This window comes from Oncorhynchus mykiss, chromosome 10 (genome assembly GCF_057628025.1).
Source record: "Oncorhynchus mykiss isolate SJ-2025 chromosome 10, ASM5762802v1, whole genome shotgun sequence".
Lineage (NCBI taxonomy): Eukaryota > Metazoa > Chordata > Actinopteri > Salmoniformes > Salmonidae > Oncorhynchus > Oncorhynchus mykiss.
This window is the reverse complement of record NC_143031.1, coordinates 68,787,914-68,809,311: the sequence shown is the minus strand read 5'-3', so window position 1 is coordinate 68,809,311 and position 21,398 is coordinate 68,787,914. Positions and strand designations below refer to the sequence as shown.

General features: G+C 42.3%; 1 protein-coding gene across 1 annotated transcript in view; it reads left to right on the top strand.

Moving 5' to 3' along the window:
• Positions 1 to 21,398, top strand: part of LOC110534522 (rho GTPase-activating protein 10) — a 61,454-nt gene that overhangs the window by 20,831 nt on the left and 19,225 nt on the right. Inside the window, exons 2-17 of the mRNA XM_021619402.3 lie at positions 1,785 to 1,880; positions 2,371 to 2,432; positions 5,771 to 5,842; positions 6,302 to 6,403; positions 8,476 to 8,586; positions 9,523 to 9,627; positions 10,508 to 10,637; positions 10,729 to 10,835; positions 11,093 to 11,187; positions 12,204 to 12,285; positions 12,453 to 12,495; positions 12,607 to 12,675; positions 13,722 to 13,796; positions 16,029 to 16,113; positions 18,515 to 18,573; positions 21,067 to 21,172. Coding sequence (XP_021475077.2) covers positions 1,785 to 1,880; positions 2,371 to 2,432; positions 5,771 to 5,842; positions 6,302 to 6,403; positions 8,476 to 8,586; positions 9,523 to 9,627; positions 10,508 to 10,637; positions 10,729 to 10,835; positions 11,093 to 11,187; positions 12,204 to 12,285; positions 12,453 to 12,495; positions 12,607 to 12,675; positions 13,722 to 13,796; positions 16,029 to 16,113; positions 18,515 to 18,573; positions 21,067 to 21,172 — 1,399 coding nt within the window. The remainder of the gene's footprint in view (positions 1 to 1,784; positions 1,881 to 2,370; positions 2,433 to 5,770; positions 5,843 to 6,301; positions 6,404 to 8,475; positions 8,587 to 9,522; positions 9,628 to 10,507; positions 10,638 to 10,728; positions 10,836 to 11,092; positions 11,188 to 12,203; positions 12,286 to 12,452; positions 12,496 to 12,606; positions 12,676 to 13,721; positions 13,797 to 16,028; positions 16,114 to 18,514; positions 18,574 to 21,066; positions 21,173 to 21,398) is intronic.

Here is a 21,398-nt window from a genome sequence, read left to right as displayed (position 1 = left end):
ATTCTTGTCTATGGTCCACACAGCTCTGATCAGTTTGGGGAGTTGACTTGCCTATTGATTGATGAAACACATACAGGCTTGAGATCAGTCCCAGAGGTTGGGGCAAGACGCTTTATCCCAGTCATTGTGCAGAAGTCACATGATTAAGCTTTGTCTTGTCGTTATTATCCTCATGCACTGAGTGTTAATGTTTATATTTTTTTGGGGGGGGGGGGGGGCGTGATGGTCGTGGGTGTTAGCAAGCCACTTAATTGGCAGGGTTATTGCTGTAGAGGAATTTGTTGACATGGCCCAAGTTTTGTAAAAAATATTAGAAAGCCAAGGGAGCAGACTGTTGATGAGGATGATAGGCTGCGACATGTTTAATGTGGAAATTCACAACTTCTGTTCAAAGATTACCTTACAATAATTTGTAGATGTTAACGTAATCAATAGGCCCCAGTATTGAGTGAATCGTTTTGAATTGTGTTTTCGGAAGATACTGCAGACACTGACTCATGGCAATGTGCAGGTTGACTTTTAAAATAAAAAAATATATATATTGTCAAGAGTCTTGTGTTGGAGGCAGAACTGAGCCATTTCCACTTAGGCCAGCTGCAAAGTCAAAATTTGCAATTGTAAAAATGTTTTTAAAGGGCCCTCTCGCATGCCGCAGCAGTTGAAGGCACTGCAACGCTGTGCTGAGGCGCCACTACAGCCCGGGGTTCACTCTAGCAACTCCTTGTAGCCAACAGGGCGCTTGCAAGCTGACTTCGTTCGTCAGTTGTGGCTGGCTTCCGGGTCATGACAAAAAATGCTAACCTGCTGGTAATATAACTGTTAGAATAAAAACACAGGCTTCCTACCTCCATTGTCAACAAGCCCAGTCAGTGATAATCTGAGAGCCCCCTTATTCAAAACTCCCAGCTGATCCTCCCCATAGAGCCCCAGCCAGCTGCCAAAGCTAATGATACTGCTCCTCTGGATACCAGTCATAGCTCCAGTCTTAAAATACCCTGCTACATTCTCCCATGCTGTCCTTATGGGACTGTCATCAGTCTGAGATCCACACCGCTGGGAATATCTGTCTACACTGTTTAGAAAACAGAGCGGGCTCAACATGCCTGGAAAACAAACGCTCCGAAGTTCACTATGGTGCAGCGTGTGGGTTCCAGGCTAGGCTACATCCGAATGTGGTTGTTGTTGTTTAGCCCCTCTTCTCCTCCTCACAACATGGTAAGGCTAGCGCATAGCCTAAACGATGATCCTATAAACCCTTGGGCCAATACCCACCACATCCCCATAGTTAAACCAGGCCTATATAGGCTCATTTCTATAGGGACATATGTTTAATGTATTGCTCAAATGTATACACCTGTCACCATCAATGGACCAGTAGGCATGGTCTCTTTTTTTATAACCTGTACAGGGACAGGATGCTACAGCCTGACAGCAGAGGCAACAGGATGTATGCAGAGTGGGTTAACCACTGGGTTACAGTAGGCGCCTTACTGCTTGCATGTCAGCCAGCCTTGAATAAATGACTGTTCTGTTTTTTTTATTTCAGTCTTCAGTATTTGTGCTTTGGGCCAACTCAAGTGTGATTAATATCTATCATGCTAGTATATCCACTAATTCAAAAAAAAAAAAAAAAAAAAAAAAAAGTTTTGATGCAAGCCTGTAAATAGGAAGCACATGTGACCGCAGTGTATTTGATGTCGAAATATGGTCGTCAAGGGAAGGTCACAGCCGAAATCACAGCATTTCAAAAATAACCCTATGGATTGTCTAATTTTTGTTTTCAGAGCTTGTGTTGGCCCAGCGCAAGTTTGCCCAGTCCCTGGGAGAATTCCAGTTTGAGTACATCGGCGACGCGAAGACCGACGATGAGAGGTGTATTGGTGAGTGTGGTGCGGTTCCGACCTACAGCTGGGTGGTTCTGCCAGCGTAACAAGACTGAACCTTTTTGTTTTTGATTCTGTGTGTACCACCAAATGAAGGGCTTGTGTGTGTGTGTGTAATTTTCCCAAACCCGTGGCTTCTTTAGAGATGGAAACACCAGTACTTGTGTCTTTTTCTATTTGTGTGGTCTTGTGTTTCTCTTCTCGCCTCCTGTGTGTGTGTCAAATGTTGGTCACACATTTAGCAGATGTTATGTCAGGTGTAGCGAAATGCTTGTGTTCCTAGCTCCAACAGTGCAGTAGTATCTAAAAAAACAATACACCCATCTAAAATAATGGAATTAAGAAATAAATATTAGGGTGAGCAGTGGCATTGACTAAAATACAGTAGAATAGAATACAGTATATACATGAGATGCGTGAAGCTGTATGTAAACATTATTAAAGTGACTAGTGTTCCATTATTAAAGTGTGTGTTTGTGTCTTGCAGATGAATCCTTGCAGGAGTTCTCCAACTTCCTTAAGAACCTGGAAGACCAAAGAGAGCTGATGGTAAGCAGTAACCAGTCGAGACCTGCTTTAAAAGCAAGGGGAAATACCTCAAGTCTGCTCTGCGTGTGTGTAAATTACAGTTCCTCAGTGGGTGGAAGGTTGAGCGATGCCTCTGTGTTGTACCACCAGGGTCATGTTCATTAGGGCACACCGTAGCAAAACTTATTGGAATAGAAAACAATTAGTTTCTTATTAGACAAGTCTGGGTAGTCCCTGCTGTCTGTTTTCTTCTGATTGGTGTCATGCACATGACCCAGAAGAAAGGAGGCAGAGCCACCTTCACTGCACCTGTCCAAGGGTCACTGTCTGTGCTATCCCCACCTCTCCTCTGGAGGCGGTGGGACATTAAACACAACCTCAGACATGACATACGAGTCAATGGAGTCATTCAACACTCACTGATGTGTAGTGCTATACTAGTACACTACATTGACACATGTTAAAGTTCAGTTACATCTGCTATACTGTATAGCGGAAGTTACAGCTGAACTGAATGTTGTACATGTTGCCTGTTTGACCCAGTCTTTTCTGCATGGGTAGAAAACACTGTTTCCTAAATGGCACCCTATTCCTTATCTGGTCAACAGTAGTGCACTACATGCGGAATAGAGTGCCATTTAGGATGCAACCTAGGGTAACCCTAGAGTTTGCAGCCAACCCAGCCTCTCTCGTTGAGTCAATGTGTTCATGTGTCAGCAGATGGGCGTCTCCGTTTCACAGAATAATATCCCTCAAGGCTCCTGGCTCTATTGTCCCTATTCCTTCATACCTTTATTTACTGTAGGTGTTGCTTAGTCAACATTTTAAACTATATATTGTTGTCTCTTGGTGACTCATACAACATAATGTAGTGTTATTTATATTCTCCTTTAATGCAGCCTATGGCTTGTTCTAAGAGCTCGTACACACCAATAGTGTTTGCCTGCCGTGAGTACTTGCGGACCTAGTGCAAACCGCGCAACAGTACGCTGAACATTCGGTAGACGAATGGGAGATCCATCTTCGGTGCAATGTATGCAACCCTTTAAAATAGGGTAGCTAGCTACAGATACAGTATTGAATTCTGAAAAACCATTCAATACTATTGTTTTACTTCCCTGACCCCTTGCCATCAATAGGTTATGTTCTCAATGTTTACAATGCATGTTATGTACTGTGTTTGTGCTATAGATAGGGTCTATCGTTGCTATGTAACAGTCTCTACCAGGGCCTGGTTCAGCCCCGCCGTTGCATAGCAGTATGGGATGACATCGCAGCCCACAGCAGAGGACTGTGGGGTGGGCAGGCAGGCTCGCTCAGACATGTCCTGGAATCAACCCAGGGCAATTCCACGGTAACGGAATTGCGCTGAGACTTTTTTCACTTAAAATGTATGCCAAACTTGATTTCAAAGGTTAACAAACCATACAACTCTATTTACAAGAACTACTTTTAACAATTTACATTTTACATTTACTGGACAAGCTGTGCAGATGCAAAGTTTGGGTCCACGTTTTCCCAAAACTCTTTAAATAGCTGCTCTGAATTAAGATTCAATGATATTTGCTAAAATAATTGCCAGCTATGACATGACACATTGATCTGTACTACCCAGAAATGCATAATTATGGATATGAATGTCATTCTCTTCATGATGTATCCTAACTAGGTACACAAAGGTAGAAATTTGCAATATCCTCCTTTGCATATTTGGGTATTATTCTACACGCTGGGTATTATTTTAATGAGCTCTGCCCCCAAACAAGACCAAATCTGAACTGGTCATAGACGTCTATGGCTGCATTTAGAGAGGCATCCCAATTCTGAAATGTTCTTCACTAATTGGTCTTTTTGACCAATCAGACTAGCTCTGATGCAATATCTGTGATTGGTCAAAAGACCAATTAGTGGAGATGGATTAAAGAAGGATTTTTAAGCCTTGAGATAATTTGAGACATGGCTTGTGTATGTGTGCCATTCAGAGGGGGAATGGGCAAGACCAAATATTTAAGTGCCTTTAAACTGGAAATGGCAGTAGGTGACAGGCGCACCAGTTTGTGTCAAGAAATGGCAACGCTGCTGGGTTGACGCTCAACAGTGTCCTGTGTGTATCAAGAATGGTCCACCACCCAAAAGACATCCAGCCAACTTGATAAAAGGGAGCAACTCAATATTAGCAATGTTTTTCTAGTGTTTTTTTTGTTTTTTTACCCTCTGTATAGTTCAGTGAGTAGTGTACAGTACATTAGTGTGTTCACCTCTAGTGTTCTCTGCTGTGTATTGTACTCTACTGTGCTGTCCAAACTTGTGAACCCAACTCTGATTTGTGACTATGATTTCCCATTTGAGCCAATTCAATTGCAGAAACTCTGTTACTGATTTGGTAATGCAATTTAAAGTTTTAATCATTTCATAAATAATTGATAGGTCTACCTTATGACTTCTGAACTTTCATTATCCTCCCTGATGGAGAGCAATTTGAAAATATCTTAAAGATATGTGAGCTTTTGGCAATAGAATTCAGTCACGGCAAAGTTTCTTAAACTTACAGAAGGCGGAGTTCTTTCTCCAATATAAGTGTTGATATTAGATGGGGTCTTTACTTTAATTCAACATTATACTGTTTTGATGTATTTCTAATCAGTTAAGAGAACCAGAAATCAAAACCTTTGCTTAATCAACATTTTTAGGATGGAATATGGTTGACAAAAGTATATGCCTTGATTTCAAAAACAAAAAAAATATGGAACTAGCTTTGATTTGACAGCAAATTTCACATGCTCCTGTGAGCTTCACATGTTGGTGCTCATGGGTCCTTTTTACATGGACATGACCCCCAGCAGCAGGACCTTTAGCAGAGAGGGAGGTAGGTATGATTCGGAGAGAGGGGGAGATATCAATAGGACAGCGCTGTTGCTTTCTGTCATGTGACTGTGGGACTAGTGTACTTGAATGTGTTGTGGATGCTTGTAAAAAGTTATACAACAGGCAATTTTCACTGACTTTATGCTGTCATTAACCCACTGCAAGTATTGTGACCTTTTGGCTTTCCATTGGAATGTTATGTCAAAGGTCAAATCGGAGGGTGCTTATAGTTGTCCTTTTTCGCTAGGCCACCTGCCGCCTCTTTTAGGCTGGGTTTACACTCAAGCGGTCCTCTTGACAATACGTCGCTGATTCTTCCGTAAAGTTAGACATTTTGGCATGCACTGAAACCTCCATGCTGAGCTTGTGGAGCCTCCACAGATAATGCCTAGTGGAGTGTAAGTCCAGCCTAACACTGTACCTGTGAATAAATGAAACGGTTTTGTGGAATATGTCCTAATATGGTCATGTTTTATCATCTCTTGCTCTCTCAGATGAGGAATATTACAGAAACGCTAATGAAACCGCTGGAGAAGTTCAGAAAAGAGCAACTGGGCTCAGCCAAGGTACTCTATCATATGCCACTGCTTAATTCAGTCTACTTGTTAATGAGCTCATACAAGCACAATCCTGTGTGCTATGAAGTATAAACTTTTCACAACACTGAGCCAAACCAAGCTGTACTGCCCTGGCCTGGTTGTGCATCCACCATAGTTAAAGAAACCATGCTGGAAAGAGGAATGTGAAAGGAAAATATCAGAGCCAGATAAGTACATTTTGGGTCAGCATGATAATGTGAAAAGTGTATTAGACTTTTATCAAAATGCCTGTCTAGAGACAGACAGTTCCAACTCCCTTTTCAATTGAAATTGTAATGTGTACCTCTTGATATCATGTTCTGAACATTCCTTTGGTCAGTGAAACTAATGCAATATTAAGATGACGTTTGTCCTGCTCACTTCTCTCATCTCTCTCTCTCACCATGCTCTTTCTCAATCTGTTCCTCTATGCTATGCCCTTTTAAGGCGGAAAGGAAGAAGTATGAGAAGGAAACTGAGAAGTACTACAGCTCCTTGGAAAAGCTTTTGAACATGTCAGCAAAGAAGAAGGAACCACAGCTACAGGAGGTACTTTGTTTAATACTTCTACCCTCGCTCTCGTGCGTATATATTTATGGGAAACAGGCCGAAAAGACGGGCCCCAACATCTTCCCAACCCCAAAATGGCTGGAAAGGATATTTGCTTAGGGAGACGTTTCTGAATCCTGACCCGTAGGATGCCTCCCAAATGGCATCCTATTCCCTGTATAGCGCACTACTTTTGACCAGAGCCCTATACACTGTAGGGGATAGGGTGACATTTGGGATGCACACAGACTTCTTGGCTCATCTCTGTAGCGCTGAAGTGTGTGGAGCGGTGTGAGTGTCCACAGGCCTAGGGTTAGAGTGCGGAGTGAGTTTCTCTTTCCTGCTCTGAAAGGGAAGTCATGTTCAGTGTTTCTGTACCAGCCACCAAGGTCGTATCTCTGAGGCAGTAGCTTTTGGAGCGCCTCAAGACATCCTGAGATTTCAGATACACAATCAAGCTTTACAGACCCAGTGTGGATTATGTTGGGGTTGGTAATGCGAAAAAACAAACCCTTTTGGTTATCAACAAAGTTTATATGTATTTCATTGTGAAGGCTTGTGGAGCTATCCTTTGTAAGGACATACTAAACTTACCATATAGTACCTTAGAGACATGCAGTCTGGTACTAGATTGTGTATGTAATATAACCTAAACTCCCCTTCACTTAACAAATTATTTTGTATCCTATAGATTGCCCTTGTGGGAACTGTTCTGTTCTTCCCTCACTGACTCGTGGTGTATTCAGTGAGATTAAACTTTCTGAACATTTCAGGTGGAAATGTAAAGAATAGAGCTGACACAATTCCAAATTATACTTGAGAGCCAATCATATCTGTTCTATGCATTACATTTCTGTATTGTGATACCCTCAATAGACCCCAGGGTTCCGTGTTTGGAACAGATTGTAATCGGGGCACAGAAGAATATACAGTATATCACAAGTGAGTACACCCCTCACATTTTTGTAAATATTTTGGTGTATCTTTTCATGTGACAACACTGAAGAAATTACACTTTGCTACAATGTAAAGTAGTGCGTGTACAGCTTGTAAATTTGCTGTCCCCTCAAAATAACTCAACACAGAGCCATAATGTCTAAGAATTAAGATGGCCTGGGCTATAAGAATGCCAAGACCCTGAAACTGAGCTGCAACACGGTGGCCAAGACCATACAGCGGTTTAACTGGACAGGTTCTACTCGGAACAGGCCTCGCCATGGTCGACCAAGGAAGTTGAGTGCACGTGCTCAGCGTCATATCAAGAGGTTGTCTTTGGGAAATAGACGTATGAGTGCTGCCAGCATTGCTGCAGAGGTTGAAATGCAAATGGTGGCCACACAAAATATTGACAGTTTGGGCACAATTTGGACATTTTCACTTAAAGGTGTACTCACTTTTGTTGCCAGCGGTTTAGACATTAATGGCTGTGTTATTTTGAGGGGACAGCAAATTTACACCGTTATACAAGCTGTACACTCACTACTTGACATTGTAGCAAAGTGTCATTTCTTCAGTGTTGTCACATGAAGATATACTCAAATATTTACAAAAATGTGAGGGGTGTACTCACTTTTGTGATACACTGTACACAGTAGTGGTGTTCACAGCCTCGTAGCCGCGGGGCACCGTCTGGACTCAACTAATCTGATGTCATACTGTACACTAGTCATGTGACGGGCCCGAGGCACATGGCCGACCTATGGCACTAATGGAAAAACTGATGCACTGGATTGAACACTAACATATTGAACACGCTACAGTAAAGTGGTAAATGACATTGAATACTGGAATGTTGTGAAGATCCAGTCAAGCAAACCATGTAGCCTAATCAATTAGCTTATTAATCAACCAAACTATAAACTTGCCAGTTGATTGGTCTTTTTTTTTGGGGGGGGGGGGGGGGGGGGGTTGTCATACACCACATGTCATCAGTGTCTAAGCCCTTCAAACCCTTTTAAAAAAATAGATACTTTCTCATAGCTCATCCTTTGTCTGTGTCTGGGACTCTGTGTAGAGACCTGACTGTACTGTAGAATAACGTTGACGTTCGCTCTGTCTCCTCTGTTGTGCAGGCGGACAGCCAGGTGGAGACCATTAGACAGCACTTCCAGGAGGAGTCTCTGGACTACGTGTGTAAACTGCAGGAGATTCAGGAGAGGAAGAAGTTTGACTGTGTGGAGCCAGTGAGTGTTGGAAAATACATAATCACACACACTACACCGGGTGGACAAAACATGAACTCCTTTCTAATATTGTTTGCACAGCCCACAGTTGTCAAGTTGGCTGGATGTCCTTTGGGTGGTGGACCATTGTTGATACACACAAACTGAGCGTGAGAAATCTGTCAGCGTTGCAGTTCGACACAAACTACAGCCATACCCTGTTCAAAGGCACTTCAATCTTTTGTCTTGCCCATTCACCCTCTGAATTGCACACATGCAAACCATGTCTCGAGCCGTAACTCCTCCTTTAATCCCTCTCCGCCACTTCATCTGCACTGATTTTAAAGTGGATCTAACATGTGACATCAATAAGGGATCGTATCTTTCACCTGGTCACTCTGTCATGTTCTTCATGTTTTGTACACAGTCTGGGAATACAACAATGTGCCTGAAAGGAAATAGTCACACTTTTTTTATGTTGGTGTATTTATACATCTGAGTGATCTATCAAATTGTGTGTGTGGGGGGGGGGGGGCGCACGTTTCAATTTGTGTCTGCGTTCAAGCAGGCAGAAACGCAGCCAGTATAATGAGTTTTGCATATGACATTTGGCGCCAGTGAGTGAACGAACTGCTGGCGAATACACCTTTAGTACTTGTCTAGCCTGGTCAGCAGTTCTCCTTTAGTGCTCATTAACTTAGATAAAGTAGTCTACACTACAGTTAGTGTTTTTATATAGGTTACATAGCAGTCAAATTAAATGTTTTTTATTTTTTATAACCAGCTCAGTGAGTTCTTGACCTCAACTGATTTTTTTTTTTTTTTTTTCAACCGATGTCTTCATTCCATGTAAACCCCTGGGAAATGAATGTTAGAAGTAAGGACAGCCTCTGGTTACAATGCATTAAAACGTCATTGCACTCTTCATTGTTTCCCATGTTTTCTTTCTCTCCCCAGATGCTGGCGTTCTTTCAGACAGTGTTCACCTTCTACCACCAGGGATTTGAGCTGGCCAATGACTTTAACCACTACAAGAAAGCCTTACAGATCAATATACAAAATGTGAGACATTAGTTATTAGATTTCTATTTTAAGATGGAATCCACATTAGGGGAAACAGCGCCATTGTCCGCCTCAGCACCTTTTTGTTTTTGTTTGACATTTCTGCAGTGCAGAATGCAATGATGGGGGGGGGGTTGTGTAGGTGGCAGGTGTCTGAGCAAGGCACGTCACTTTAACTGCTCATGTAAATCGCTCTGGATAAAAGGGTCTGCTAAATGACAAACGTTTAAATGAGGTGATGATCATTTCATTCAATTTTAGGATTATATAGTAAGTTTTTGTCCTGGATGAAATGTCTTGTACACACAGTAGTGCTCTAAAAACTATAGATTACACACTCACCACAAACTGTACATACACCCCATGTTATACATATCCTACATTTGAATATTGGCTCGTAATATATCTATAAAGTTGATCTGCTTCCAGTGGGACTTTCCCTAGGTACTTGAGGTGTTTTTTTTTTGACTCTATTGTTAATGGTGTTTGGGTTAGTCTTAGTGGTTTGATTATTTTCTTTGACCCCAAGCTTCCACTTTCACCCACTCTGGGATGTCAGGAGTTTCCAAAGGGAACTCTGCAGATTTTCTTTTCCAGTGGCTTTGCATTGTGTGATTGACCCCTGCATGACCATTTTAGCCAGGGTCACAAGGGTTGTCTTCCTTCCTTGGGTGTGTCTCCCCGTAGTCAAAATGTACTACATTGTGAAACTTGACAAAAACAATTAACCTTAACCATAATTTAAGTATAAGATTAGGGGAATAGATGAGGTTGGTTCATTTAAAAAAAAATCCGGTTGGAGAGAATTTACCTTAGAAGTTACCGCCGGCTTTGCATCTTGGCCTGATAGTAACAAGACCCCCCCCCCCCCCCAATATAGACACGGAGTCGGTTTGAGGGCACGCGGGTGGAGGTGTTTGAGCTGATGAAGAGGATAAGGGAGGTTCCCCAGGAGTACAGACAGACCAGCCCCATCAGCAGCGAAGGATACCTCTACGTCCAGGAGAAACGTAAGGATCGAGGAATGACGTGTGTGTGTCCAGGAGGGGAGGGCAGTTTAAACTCGTTGTGTGCCAATGAAATGTGTGTTCTCGTCCTCAGGGCCCCCTCCTTTTGGTTCCAGTTGGGTGAAGCGTTACTGCACGTTTGTGAAGGAACAGAAAATCCTACACATGGTCACCTTTGACCACAGGTCAGGAGGAAAGATGGTGAGTCGTGACCCATGCAATCAAAGACAGGTTTTGGAAGCTATACAGAGTATGGTCCAAGTAGCACATCAAATGATTGATTATTCAATGTGTGTATCCATCCCTATTCAAATACATCTATGAAGTCATAATTTGTCAAATCGACAATTACCATTGAAACCCACATTAAAAGTGCAGTCTGTAGTCATTTTACAAGGAACGACTGTCTCTTTCTTGCCATCAGAACAGGCTCTCTGAACAGTGATTCTCTCCCTCAGGGCGAGACTGAGTCGGTCACCCTCAAGTCTTGTGTCCGCAAAACCACAGACATGCTGGACAGGCGGTTCTGTCTCGATATAGAAATCACAGACCGGTATGTCGTCACATCGCACTACACCCATTAGACTTCTCAATCACTTCAGTCATCATGTGTTCTCTGTGGTAAGACAAACTTTCCACAACCACCTGTTAAAGTATCTCGTCTCATCTAGGAAATAAGGGGGATTTTTAGATGGATTCCCCTCGATCACCAGACACCACTGACTCATACATTTAGTACATAAACCAGGGGGGTCGCTCAGTACCGTCTGGGGGGAGGGAGCGAGGTCTGCCATTAAACCTGGAAAATGTGATTGCGTTGCCACACTTGTAGCTTATTCATGCACTGTTGGCAACCTTCCCAAATACACAATAACACTCTCCATTTAACAGCACTGATTGAAGCCTTCAGGTCCTGTGTACAGTAGAGCTGAGAGCTGCTCTCTAGCCTAACACAGGTTTGGGTTGGAGAGGATTTGTCATGGAAGATGGCCCCTCCACATAGCTGAGAGGATTCTCTATGCTCCTCCACTACACTTGGTTGTAATAGATATGGCTCTTATGTCACTCCGCTGAACCAAACTGCTATTCTGTCTGGGGTATTATTAGCAACAGCAACCACCATGGTTAGAGGGTTTGAAATTTGTGTTGCACCCCCGTTGCCTGCTTGTCAGCCTGCAGATGTAAGGTATTTGGTATCTGAGTGCAACAGGTTAGGGTTAGCCTGATGTGGTAGCCTATTATAAAAAGTGGGGTAAATGAAGCTCAGGTATTCTGGTAATTTTGCTATTTAAGAGCCCAGCCCCTCTGGCACATTTTAGGACTGACGCTAGATCATTCTTAGACACATGAATTGACTTAGTAGTTTGTTGGAACCCCATGCCCAGTCTGAGAGAGAATTAGATGAGATTGACTGTACTTTACAATCCCCAAGGGTGAAATTAGTTTGTCATACAGCAGCCATAATTAAAAACGGAACAAACCCTCACGCCATTTAAAAATCAAATTAAAATAAACAAACAATCACAAGGCTATTACAATAAATAATTGTGAGGTGGGTTCTGTTCCCAGACCGGGAACGGTCCTCACGGTCCAGTCGCTGTCAGAAGATGACCACAAGTTCTGGATTCACGCCATGGGTGGGAAAGAACCAGTGAGTAACCACATCATCCTAACAGCTCCCCTGTAGTGTCTATTGAACTCTACAGACTTTCTATGAAAGTGGTACATTAATGCCAACAAGTCTTTTTTTGGTTTGTGATAACCTCTTGGATATCAAATGATCTGTGGAAAGCTACATATAATTCTTTTTTTTTACAGGCTGGGCAGTACTTGGGTAAAACCTATTCAAAAGAACGTGGAAGTAAGTATACAATGATTAGAAGCCCCTGATCTCAATCATTTCAATGTAATCTCTGTGATAATTCAAATGACATGGGGATAATTTAAATAACTGTTTGTCATGACTCTGCAGTCGATGCACAGCTAGATGACGTAGGACTGTCATTTGTGAAGAATGCCATCAACGCCATTGAGACGAGAGGTAAGACGATGCATGATGACAATAGAAGGCCTAGGCAATATAAAGCCTACAGAAGTGTACTTGCGAGGTTAGCTGACTGACCTGAGCAAGGGTGGGCATTAATTTAGTCTTGGTGGGGGGGGTCAGGGTTTCAAATTTCATGGGAGGGCCGCATTTTCTTTTTTTCCCGGACTGATTTGGCTGTCAAGCAATGAAAGGGCAGTTATTTGAAAATATAAATCTATTTATACGTACTTTCTCACGTTTTAGCAGTTCGTTTTTTGTGTTTTTTTTATTTTTTTACTCAAATCTCCCTCGTTCTGAAGTTTGCCCACCTCTGGGTAGAGCTGTAAAGAGGGTTTTGTGAAATGTTGTGATGTCTCCCTTTTAACACATGAGGGCAGGCTTGGACCAATATCCAGTCATATATTCTTGTGCTGTGGCCACAGTTCATAGTTTACAGGTAGTGGGGCAACGTATACACTGAGTGTACAAAACATTAAGAATACCTTCTTAATATTGAGTTGCACCCCCTTTGGTCCTCAGAAAGCCTCAATTCGTTGAGGCATGGACTCTACAAGGTGTCGAAAGCATTCCACAGGGATGCTTCCCCAGTTGTCAAGTTGGCTGGTGGACCATTCTTGATAAAAAGGAAACTTAAGCGTGAAACTCAGCAGTGTTGCAGTTGACAAACTCAAACCGGTGCGCCTGGCACCTACCATACCCTGTTCAAAGGCACTATTTTGTCTTGCCCATTCACCCTCTGAATGGCACACATACACAATCCATGTCTCAATTGTCTCCAGGCTTAACAATCCTTCTTTAACCTGTCTCCTCCCCTACATCTACACTGATTGAAGTGTATTTAACAAGTGCCATCAATAAGGGATCAATAGCTTTCACCACGTCAGTCTGTCATGGAAAGAGCAGGTGTTCTTAATATTTTGTACACTCAGTGAAGAAGCCCACTTTATTTTTTTATTTGAGAAACTGTATTTTCAAAGTTTATCCATTCATCCTCTTGTGATTGTTTGTGCTATTAAGGGCCATGTAAACTGTCTTGTCAGGTATCAATGACCAGGGCCTGTACAGAGTGGTAGGGGTCAGCTCCAAAGTCCAGAAGCTCCTTAGCCTAATGATCGGTAAGACATGCTCATTTATCACCCTTTAAGTAACTGTCCATTGAAAATCACTTGTAAAAGTTAATATTCTTCTAACTCATGCCCAAATAATGCGGTTGACTCATCCTATATTCATATTTGAAGCTAAAAGCATAAATTGGAGGAAAAAACACTTAAAATCCCACCTCAAACTTGTATCTCCAACAAAAAAAGGCCTGCTATTGTCAGAATGTCATCCTGTGTAGGATTAGCTGGCCAATCGGTCTACTCGCATTAATGTTTTTAACGACCGGTATACGCCCACACCATTCTGTTGGGGTATGACTACACCATTCTGTTGGGGTATGACTACACCATTCCAACACACAAAAGCTGATTTTGAAAAAAATAATAATAATTAACATAATTACATTTTAGGGGGAGAAATTATTTCACTCGTATTGTAATTAATTATAGGTCATATTTCATTAATCTGGAACCACTGGACAGTTAAATTGATACAGTAGGCATTGTGCACCCGGTCTGACCTACTTAGTAGTATTCAGAGTAATGGTTTCCTGTGACTTAGACGACAATGTAAGGCTCAGAGTGCAACAAGTGCTGCTGGTACAGCATTGGCATTCAGATAGCCGGGGGGTGCCTGAGAGGCCCCATTCCTGCCTGCACCCGGCAGTCCTTATAGGGACTTCACTTGAGTCGCTCAGCAGGAGCTGGAAATTTGATTTCCTCGCCATTCTCCCCCCCTCTCTCCTCTAAACGCTCTTTCTTGCTCACTCTTTCTACCCTGCCATCCTCATGTTCTTCTTTAATCCCCCATCTTTCTTGTTTATCCTCTACCCCCCCTTACCTTTCCCTCTCTCGACGACTGCCCTTTAGTAGACACCAGCTGTCCCACTCAACTTCCCACCTGAACCTGCCGACTCATACTTCACAGCCCATTAGCACACTGTCTGCTGGTGTAGACTGGGTTCAATTAGTATCGGTTTTCTTTCAAATGCCATATGGACGCAGTTAACTCTGAGATAGTTGAGATTTACAGTGGGGCAAAAAAGTATTTAGTCAGCCACCAATTGTGCAAGTTCTCCCTCTTAAAAGATGAGGCCTGTAATTTTCATCATAGGTACACTTCAACTATGACAGACAATGAGGGAAAAAAATCCAGAAAATCACATTGTAGGATTTTTTTTAATGAATTTATTTGCAAATTATGGTGGAAAATAAGTATTTGGTCAATAACAAAAGTTTATCTCAATACTTTGCAAATTAAACTACAGTTCACCACCCTGTGCATAGTTGACAATTCACTGGAACAGACGTAGGGAAAAACCAGTTCAATGGCGGGATTAGAACAAGGCCGAAGCAGCAGAAGTGGTTCACATTATTTTCCCACTGTGCTCACAAATCTCTGTGATAACAGTGGATTGACAGAACTCATAAAGCTTAGCATAGAGAATGGATATTTTACAGCTGGGAATAGAGGTAAAAGGACTTGGATACTACTAGTGTAGTCAGTCATGTCCAAATACATCTGTTACAGAGAACTATGTGGGTTAGTTCATATTGATGTGCGCATTACAGTAGCTAAAAGACACACACACCACTCTCCCAACATCTGTAGCTGTGTACACACACATTTGGCTGTTGGCCTTCTAGGAAAACATTTGGTCCAGCCCGTTGATGTTGGACAGGCCACTGTTCTGTAGGTAAATAAACACAGCCCTTCTGGTTTTAGTACTGAAGGGATCTAGTCAAATTAAGCAAATAAATGTCCCAGAGCAGCAACCTACCTCCCACCAAGTCTGACCCCTTGGAGACCTCCTGGTGACCTGGAGCTTGGCCTCGCACCAACCTCTGACTCAAACACACTCAACTAGGGTGGATTATTCATCAGGTAAGACCAGTATAGTTAAGCCTGGCTCGGTCCAGTTTGACTCCGTAGTGTGAGAAGGCTATACTTTAAGCCAGCCAGCAATCACCACTGGGCAGAACTGCTCCTCAAGACTACTGCATTGCTTTTATCCACATAAGACACATTTGACTTTATTTATATTTTAGCTTCTTTGCAGCCATTCACTTCACCATAGGGTTAAATTACAAAACACTAGTTGACTGACAAAACGCGTTTAGGCTCAGGGTATCATGGGAATTGGAGTGTACTCTACTAAAGTAGAAAATGTATTGGTGCTTTGTGTAATTAGTTGATTATGTGTTGGAGTTTAAAACCTTGTTGAAATGTTTTTGGTTTCATTACAGATGAGAAGAGTAACGACGTGGATCTGTCTACGTGTGAGGACTGGGATGTGAAAACCATCACCAGCACACTAAAGCTGTATTTGAGGTATCAATCACTCATTGTGTATCAATCACTCAGTCTGCTACATAATCGCTAGGTTATGTATTCATGTCGGCTATTATGTCTTATTAGCAAGCTATGGAGACTTTATTCTAACTGTTCGTCATTGTCTGAGTTTGAAGTTATTCTATTCCGGGGGTAATAGCATAAAATCACTTCCTGGAGCTCAATTCCTGCAATGCAACAGGACATTCACATTGCCGCATAGACATCCATGCATTTAAATTCGGACACATAATCAATCCACTTCATCAACTGACCCCGTCTCTCTGACTTCATTATTCCCAGTCGCTGTGTGTTCTAGGAAATCCGTTGTTGACCTGACGTAATTGGTAGGGAGTCTTGGCCACTTTCTAGGAAGAAGAGCTACATCCCTGGCTTCACAAAGTTTATCATCCATCTTTGAATGTATTGATTTGGTGACCAGGTGGAAAATAAAATGGTGGCCTGTGGCAGGTATTTTAACTACAATTTACTGCCACACATCCAAGCAGTGATAGGAATACATTAGCATGTTAGGGATTTTAGTGTCATTGTTTCTCTGATCAAATCAATCACTCAAATTAGGTTGGATGCCACATATTAAAGGAATCCTGTTTTTTAGTTCAATGAGGCAATCAATTATATGGATTAAGTTATTGCCTGCTTATTATTCCTTGCTTTTCAAAGCAAATAATTTAACTGATAGTGTTTTTATATCAAATCTAGGACTATCTGCAAGGTAACATTTTAAATGTACCCTAAAAGCTAAGCCAAAGTTCTGTTAGCTAACAAACAAACTCGCACTGCATATTCTGACACCAATGCAATTATGGTGTCCAACAGAAACTGAGTGATATTTGCGCTCTGTAGTGCTGCATAAACTGAAGGGATGTTAGAGGTTTGGTTGGTTATGGAGCGATTTACTGAATAAAATTATAGCCAACTTATCGTTAACCCAGGCCAGTCTGTTACATTTTCTTCTGCACTTGTTTTGGAATTAGTTCATTACGCTTGTTCAGTCTTCCATGTGCTGTAGAAGGTTTAGTTATCAAAATTAAATTATAAAAGATTGGCAAGTTCACCAGTGCAATTGCCATATAGCCTATTAAATAATAAACTTGGAGTGAGCCAAGACCCTTTTTCCATCAATTGAACAACAATAAATAAAGAGGATTTCAGCTCAGTGGTCAATGTAAAAGCATGGGAACTGGAATGGTATCAGTCTGATAGGCTAACAGGGCAGGAGCAGGTCAGAAGTCACGGCACTGTGTGTTGTGACTGGCCAGGTTTTGCTGCCCACCCGCAACCCTTACAGGAAGTAGTTTGATGTTGCTTGCTGTGGGTCATGGGACTGACACTCTCCCAGGCTGGTCCCAGATCTGTTTGTGAGCTCCTGAGTGGCACAGCGGTCTAGGCATCACTACAGACCCGGGTTCGATCCCGGGTTGTATCACACCGGCCGTGATCGGGAGTCCCATAGGGCGGCGCACAATTGGCCCAGCGTCGTCCGGGTTTGGCTGGGGTAGGCCATTGAAAATAAGAATTTGTTCTTAACTGACTTGCCTAGTTTCAATAAAGGTTCAATAAAAAAATAGCTGTAAATTTGCATGACTGCAGAAATGGATCTGGTCCCAGGCAGCGAACTGCCTTTCTGGTTTATGTCAAGGAGTTTTTCCTGTTTCATAATGCAACCTGACAGTCAGCCAGTGGGATTAGTGTTGGGCAAGTAACCGAAAGGTTGCTAGTTTGAATCCCCCAGCAGACAGGATGGAGAATCTGGATGGGAAAATTACCCATGCATATTAATACACTGTTTTTTAATAAGCACTCGCTAAATTATAATTAAGACAACATTTAGATTGCTACTGAGAGTGACTGCATTGCACACACATGATAAAATGTTTTTTTTTTTTTTTACATAAGCAATCTAACAATCTAGAAAACCATCCAATCATGATGTAATTACTCATCCATTGAGTCAACTGAAACCTTATTACAGGCTTAAGTCTGCAGTAGAGACAGTAGATTTACTGTAAATTGTCCTGCAGCTCCATCCTCATCTGTCTTCTTCTGGCCTGCTGCAGAGCCAGAGGGTCAGCCTCTCTCCTTCCCTGCTCCTCTGGTTCCTCAGGGGAGGCTAAGTAGCCTTGGCACAGGGCCTGGTGCAGCACTGAAAGGACCTTCAGAACTTGGTTATCTCAATGTGGCATGGTGCGCCATCTAATTCCATCCCCGACACGGCCACATTAATCATTGTTGTGTGCAGACCCTATAAAACAGTGCTGCGTCTATTTCTGTCCCCCCCCAATTCTCCACCTCTTCTGCGCTCTTTTGCTCTCCACCTCTTCTCCTCTTCTCTCACTTTTGCTCTATAATGCATTCTCTTTATTTCTGGTCTCTCTAGGAGTCTTCCTGAGCCACTGATGACCTATGGACTCTACAAAGACTTTATCGCCCCTGCAAGTAAGTTTGAGCCGTCCTCACTCACAATACAGCTCTTCTCAAACCAGATGTAAAACTACTCACAGGAGTGTAGGAGCAGAGCAAAGGAATACTTATCCATTTTATTGCATGTTATCAATGAGTGCAATGCTGTGTGCATGACTAGCAAGTGTTTGTCTCAGACAATTCATCGTCTAAGTGTCCCAGCGCAGTTAGGTTGGCTATTTAATCATTTTCATTGTCTCAGTAGTTCTATGGAAAACGGATGCTAACTTAACTGTTTTGCATGTTCCACATCTTGTAGAGTCTAAACAAATACTTGTTTTCATGGTTTTCCTCTAAAAGTGCCTCAGCATGTATCCTTAAAGCCTTTCATGGGACCCATAAAGATGTCTTCATCTCTCTCTCTCACACACACACACACACACACACACACACAGTAATTCAACCTTCATCTGCCATTAAAGTAACCTTTGGTTCTTTGCAATTAAGGTAACTTAAAAGGGAAATGTTACCACCTGTTAAACACTATAAATCTTAGTATCACACACTAACGTCTTCAAATGGCCCAGTGACTTTGAACAGAGAGAAACATGACATTTCTCTCCCTATATAATCTTACACCAATAGCCTGCCTGACATGTCCTGAGTGATCCTCCTAACATGAATTACCCTCAAGTCCCATAATTGGATCACGATGGAGTGTTTTTATCAGCTGTTTGCAATGCCCTCATAATGCAGGTACAGAAATGCATTAGCAATAAATATTTTCTGAAAGATGACAGCATCCTTAAGCTTTATTCCCTTATTCAAATGTGTGTCGTTCCCATAGTAATGGGGGGGAGGGGGGTGCACGCCGGCTGTTTCTGTGTGTGGGCAGTAGCCATCAGATGCCTGTGTGGGTGTGTGAGGAAATGTTTAAGAGATGATGTTGTGGGTTTCATCACAACCCTTTTACACGGTAGCTTTATACTATCTCTCTCTAGCCAGCAACAGTAGCCTACATATCCTCTGGCAAAATGCACTCATGTCTAATATCGGCATCGAACACGAAGTTTGCTGTTCATCTCTATTCTCTTTTTATTTGCTGTTAACTCTTTTTACTGTTTTCTTTTAAATATGAAAAAATCTGTAGTCTACACTAGCTGATGAAGCCAATGTAAACGGCATCCATTGTTTTCTTGTATGGTAGCTTGTACTGGGCTGAACTGACTGTTTTGTGCTGTCATTCTGTTACCAAACTTTGCATCTGCACTGTTCTTCAACTGCATGTATTTTTTTTTAAACTTTTTCAGTGAACAATTTCCAAAGTCGTCCTTGTGCATTGAGTTGTGTGGTACTTTGTTTAACTTGGCAATCATTGGTTTTTGTTTGGCGTACGTTTCTGAAGTGAAAAAAGAGTCTCCGCATTCTGTTACTGTGGAATTGCCTTACTGTAACTGCACCAATATTGACTAGAGCTGCCGACAAAATTTAAAACGGACGACCCTGTGAATAGATCCGGAGTCGGTGGTTCCACATCTCCTACTGTGACAGTTCCTTCCAGAGTGAGATCTGACTGCACCAGAGTGCTTGCTGCTCAGGAGTCTTTCCACCTAAGGAATGGATAGTACAGCACTGTAATAACACAAATGTTCTGTTTTTGGTGGATTCCAATTGTATTTAACTTTATTTAGCCAGGGAGTCAAGCCGAAACCAGTCTCTTTAGCAGATGAGCCCTGCATACACAATCAACAATGACACTATACATGTACACTATAAATGAAAAGCTCAAACAAAACATGAAAAGCAAAACACAATCATATGAAATGCATTCCTCACTTAAAAAGCCTTCTAACGTCCATCTGAATTGCTTTAAAGGCACCAACTCCACCAGCTTTAAGGAGTTTTGCATATCATTCCAAATGAGGTGCAAAAAACAATGTATTTTCCTGACTCTGGAGATTGAAGGGATCTCCAGGTTTAGCCATCCCTGAGTGTAGTAACTTATGTCTAAGGTTAACAGTGAGGTGTGGTGGAAGTTTATGCAAGAGGGCTTTATAGACGATTGCAATGTACTGTGATAAACTGCCGCCAATGGCTTCAATACAGTGGCAGCAGCATTCATAGACAGTCAATAACCAGAATGAATGTTGACATACTCATTGGTTTTCTGCTATTAAACAAAAGGCAGGACCTGCTCCTATATAAACCTTTTAATTCTCAATTGCTTAACTCATCAACATACTTTAAGAACAATGGCTTTTCATCAATCCAGTTGTGCAGATATTTATAAGTGGGGACACGGTCAATATGGGTTCCATCCAAAGTACATATGCATAAGTAACTTATGTGATTTTGAGAAATAAGTTTTACCTTGAATTTTGGTTCAACAAAGGATTTCTGCAGATCAATAAAGTTGACGCCTACAGCATGGTGCTAGCAACACGTGGGTTTGATTCCCGCATGGTCCACATAGAATCATGGCACTGTAAGCGGCTGTCAAATAACCTTGTTTGTCCTGTTTTTAAACAGAGGGTGGTAGTCCAGAGTCTCGTAGCCAAGCCATCCACTGCCTGGTCCACAAGCTGCCTGAGAAGAACCGTCTGGTCCTGGGGCTACTGTTGAAACACCTGGCTACGTGAGTTAGCAGCCTTACTCTCGTCCTCGGTCTTGTACTTTTTCTCAACTGTCCTTGATCCACCCCCCCCACCCCCCCTCTCCATCTTTCGCTCTCTTTCCTGTCTCTTCTCTCCATCAATCTTTCCTTTTCTCACATGTTCTGTTCCAACTAAGTGCAGGCAGAGAACTCCCTCCCCACCCTGTCTTAGAACAGCCCAGCACCCTCCACAATAGTAGTCAGAAGT